The following is a 5,138-nucleotide window of genomic DNA, read 5'->3' as shown; positions in this document are numbered from 1 at the left end:
CGATAGACAGAGCTTTTCCTTAGTTTACACATATCCAAGGAGAAATTTGATAAGTCAGCCTGCTTCGAGGTCATACGGGGGAGTCAGATTAGCCACAATTGTTGATTTTTTCAGGCAGACTATTTTTTTTTGTCAGCCTTGAGTTCTGCTGGTACTTTTGATCCAAAATGGCCAGATTTGTGGGCATTCCACTGGTCTGTGCTTATGAGCCCCCTCCAAGGTCGTCCCCAACATGCTGGCAAGTCCCAGAAGCTGCAGGTGGCCTGCAATTCTCACAAATTGCTTCCACCTTATGGTTTAGCTCATAAATCAGCTGATTTTGAGTACTAGAAGCATGAACCAAACCTTCACACAAACTCTGCAGTTTTGCCATGGCCAAAACTGCTGCCGCCGTCTTCTTCAATAGCCGATAATGTAGGAATCCGTCAATGCCAAAAAGCAGAAACCCTGCTATAATGGTTGCAATTATAGTAACATCTTTAGCGTCCTCCTGAGACAATACGGAAAGGCACATCAGCTCCCAAACTCCCCACGGATCCATGACGTCTCCTGTCGCATGCATGAAGGCTCTCTAGGACCCTGTCGCTTTGTTGAAAAGATTTTGTCGATTGCGTTGAAAGTCCAGCTGATCAGATCCATGACAGCCTCAATATGTGAAAACTGTGGAGGGTTCAAAATGTTTTAAACCTTAAGGCAATAGTTCAGATTACTGGACTCGGGCTTTTGTGGAAAAGTTATGAACTGGACCAAAATGAATGCTTGGGCTAGTTGTGAGCTCATCAGAACAGTCAAAACAAACTATTTCCCCAAACTTGTTCAAAAAACTTTGTATGGGCGACAGGTAAGATATTTATTCACCACCTTTCACAAAACCCCACGTCACCAGATCTAAACTACTGCTGCGATTGTTACATTGTTTAGATATTTATTAACCTTTATTTAACCAGGCAAATCCCACTGAGATCACAGATCTCTTTTGCAAGGGAGGCCTGGACCTGAAGGCAGACTAACATGTATGTTTTTGGTCTGTGGGAGGAAACTGGAGTACCTGGAGAAAACGCATGCATGCACTAGAAAAACATGTAAAATCCACACAGAACGACCCCAGGTCCAACCAGGGATTGAACCCAGGACCTTCTTGCTGTGAGGCAACAGTGATAACCACTGAGCTATTGTGCTGCCAAACAAACTGAACTGAATTGTTCAACTTGAATTATTTTGCAGCGGACCACCAGAGTTTTCACACAGTCTGGAGTCAGATTGTGTTGATCAGACACATTTTGAAAGCTTTAAAAATAACCGGCATGAATTAGACCAAAATAAATGTTGCCTGTGTGGTTAATGAGCTACAACACCTTAAACACCTGCTCAGAGAGCTGAACAGATTGTTTCCCATTATAAATCAAGTTAAACAATTAAGGACATTTATAAATGTGAAAAGATGGACTGAACTGCAGACTTCAGGGCACATGACGAGTGATGCAAATGCATCATTTTTCAACAAAATAGTCCTATTTGGACCTAGTTTAAACTTTGTTTACCTTTACTACCATTTTCTCAAATGAACAACCTCAGAGAATCTGTTTTTACACATTGTACTGTACTGGGTGTGTGGCTTTGTTTTCTGACTTATTTGAATTTTGTTGCAGTATGCAGAGATGCAGCAGTCTGCTGGAAGGTATGATGATGACCTAAAGTCAACCAGAGCAGAGATTGCTGACATGAACCGCAGGATAATGAGGCTTCAGTCTGAAATTGAAATGGTTAAAACTCAGGTGAGGGTTCAAGGTGTCAGATTCACTCTGACATTTTTTACTGTGCTGTAGATTTCCATCTGATTGGCAGCTCTTAAAATCAAAGAACCTGTTTTAAACTCTTTGTCCTGCACCTCTTTCTGCTTTTAGAGAAACAACCTGGAGGCTCAAATCGCAGAGGCCGAGGAGCGCGGCGAGCTGGCCGTGAAGGATGCCAAGCTCCGCATCAGAGACCTGGAGGAAGCTCTGCAGAGAGCCAAGCAGGACATGGCCCTGCAGGTTCGCCAGTACCAAGAACTGATGAATGTGAAGCTGGCTCTGGACATTGAAATCGCCACATATAAAAAACTTCTGGAGGGAGAGGAGATCAGGTAAAGTGCCGGATCACTTGTTTGGAGCAGTGACGACAGCTGCATCCAACATGATTAAAGAGGGTTCATTTTTTAATCACCTGCTGCTGAAGGTGAAAGGCAACAAGGATTTGGTTTGTTAGCGAAATATCTCATGAACCAGCAGGCAGATTTTAATGAAAAAGTAAAAGATGTACATCCACTTACCTTACTCAATCCAAGATGGCTGCCACAGTGCCAAGTGATTTTAGGAAACACAGAAATGTCCTTAATTCAGTGAATTTTATAGGCACTGAGATAAAATTTGATGAACACTACTACAGTAAACGCTATCCCCAACAAATACTTTGAGCTCTAAACATTCTGAAGTATTTTAGCTTAAAACTTTGGCAATAACTGTTGGCATCAAGTCATCCATCCATCCATTATCTTTTACCCGCTTCTTCCATTTTGGGTCACGGGGGTCGCCGGTGCCCATGTCCAGCAATCACTGTACGGGGGCGGGGTACACCCTGGACGGGTGGCATCAATCCTGTCAGCAAAATATTTCACAAACCACTGGATTAATTTAGGGATTTAGAAATTGCTCTTAGAAAGTAATCATTTGATGCACATCTGCAACTGATTAACCTTGAAGTCAGCCCCATTCACCTTGGTCACCACAGCTAATCGGCTTTAGCCAACACAAAAATGGCTGTGACCTCATCAGTTTTACAGGTTCTGAGCTAAAACTTAGTGTGGTAGTAGCTGAGAGTCATTCGCTCTGAGCACCGTCACATCTTGTGAAATACAGCTACACTTCTTTAGATTGTGCATGGCAGCTTTAAGGTTTGACCGAAGCAGCTTTAACTCTGTTGTTTTTTTCAGCACAAGATGATTTTAATTTAAATATTTGGCATGAATGGTTGTAGGGAACATGAACCCATGTTAGGACTTTATTGTATTTTTTTCTTCTTTCTTCTGCAGGTTATCAACAGGAATCAAGACTAATGTGACGAAGCAAACTTGTGAGTCCATGTTCTTGTAAACTAACCGTGAAACATTTGACGTTTCATAACCTATACCATATTTCTTCTTACCAGCGTAATTCCCTTTATTTGGGGTCTCAGAGTACCCACCAGCTGCTTGTTGACAAACTTTGTTCTGATTCATAAAATAGATTCTCATCACCTTTCTTTCCCTTCTATTCTGCAGCGTTAAACTTCAGTGCATTCAGCCTGGAGAGTTCCCGCATCCCGTCTTACACCTCCAGTTCTGTCTCTGCACTGGAAGGAGGCGCAGTGAAGACCGCCTCGGTCACCAAGAGTGAAACGGTGGTGGACAAGGCGGAAGAGAAGAAGGAGAAGGAGCAGGAGGCAGCAACTGAGGTGTCATCAGCTGCAGAGAAGAAGGAGCTGGAAAAGGAGAAGGTGGAGGCAGAGGCTGTGGCTGAATAGTGATTTCTCCTTTTGATCAGCCCAAGTGATGATTTTGATCAAGGAATTTAAAACAAACCCTTTGTACCCATTGGCCACTTCTTTAAAGTCCCCTAAAAGACAGGTTGAGTCTCAAATAAAAATGTGCTTACATTTCAGTTCTTTTACAAGTTCCTGTAATTTCTGCTGACGTGTAGAAATGGCTGCACCACAATCATGACGCCAGCAGATGGCGCTGTTGTAAAGCACAGATTTCTTCTACACCTGTTGTTTAGCAAATAAAACATACTGAGGAGAAATAAACATTTGTGCCACACAAGAAGCTTTTAAAGGCTTCTGCTTGCTGATGCCTGAAATAATCTTTTAACTGCAATAAATCTCCAAACATGTGTGTGTCCCGTTTTTATTGTGAGCCACTAAATCTTCAAATAGTTTTAGTTTCACTTCGCAGAAAAGAAAAAGAGCCGCAAGGAGAAACATTTCCATGCAACATGACTCTCTTCCCCCCCCATGCACAGAAACATATTCTGCTTTCAGTGTTTGAAGAAGAGGGGATGATGCCTTCAAGCCTTTCCTCTGACAAGTCCCAGCATGCTTTGCTGCAGGCACTTATTGCTTCAGGAGTTTTCTTTTTCTTCAATATAATTAATTATTAGGGATATATATATATATATATATATATATATATATATATATATATATATACACTGTATATGTTTAACATTGTTAATATTTTTACTTTAGCAAAGTATTCACAATAACATTCACAAAACAAAGGGGCCCATCACTTAGTTTAACTCGAAGAGCTGTAATGGTGGATCAGACTAAAGTGGATAAATCTAAACTAAGATGCTCAGGAATCTGCAGCTTTCTTTGTTCATCACAATGCGATCCATGATTCAGGAGCAGGACTTTTGTCTCTTTCAGTACAACAGTTAAGAAGCTTTCCAAGCCCCATCGAAGAACAGGTTTGAACTTGAATAATGGGTGGTGCTGCCCCACCCAGGACCATACAAACGTCTCTTGTAGTTAGAAACCGAAAACTTCCCAAATCCCCAAATCCCACGCACTGTTCCTGCAGAGCGCTGCTGACACACACCGGGACAGACCGGAGCACGTCCAGGATTGAAAAACTCATGACTTCACATATGAAAGATGATACTGGAGAGAGGACACGCAGTCTGCACACAAAATGAGCTCATAGCAGCGTTTACAGTTGACCTGAAATTACATCAACAGCTGAAAACAAATGTGCTCACACATGCACGGCAGCCATGAAGTCAGAGGGTTTACCTGATACCTGATGGGTCATCAGTTGATCACAGCACTGATACAAAAACCTTCACTGATCATTCCAAACCCTTTAATCACCCAGCAGGCGCGTTTAAAAGTGTGGGAAAGACCTCATCCAAACACAGAGCCTTCTTCATGTGATGCAACACGGCTGACCAAGTTTTTCCAATTTAAAAGCTCAGAACCTTTCACAATAAATGAGTGGTGCACATCTTTTGAAGTGGAGTTCTGTGGAAATATGAACAATTAACATCTTACCTGTTGAAGATAACTTAATAACTTACCGAATGAGCTCAACTGGATGAAAAACTGTTTACTTATGATCA

General features: G+C 41.9%; 1 protein-coding gene across 1 annotated transcript in view; it reads left to right on the top strand.

Annotated features, from left to right (window-relative positions):
- Positions 1 to 3,908, top strand: part of LOC119411694 (keratin, type II cytoskeletal 8) — a gene marked incomplete in the record, with an annotated part of 7,187 nt that extends 3,279 nt beyond the window's left edge. The window contains 4 exon segments of the mRNA XM_037678605.1: positions 1,650 to 1,775; positions 1,905 to 2,125; positions 3,071 to 3,111; positions 3,299 to 3,908. Of these exon segments, the coding sequence (XP_037534533.1) occupies positions 1,650 to 1,775; positions 1,905 to 2,125; positions 3,071 to 3,111; positions 3,299 to 3,540 (630 nt within the window).
- Positions 3,909 to 5,138: the final 1,230 nt, after the last annotated feature.

Source organism: Nematolebias whitei, chromosome 7 (assembly GCF_014905685.2).
Source record: "Nematolebias whitei isolate Nwh7 chromosome 7, NemWhi1, whole genome shotgun sequence".
NCBI lineage: Eukaryota > Metazoa > Chordata > Actinopteri > Cyprinodontiformes > Rivulidae > Nematolebias > Nematolebias whitei.
The sequence above is the reverse complement of the archived record's forward strand: the minus strand, read 5'-3'. Positions and strand labels throughout refer to the sequence as shown.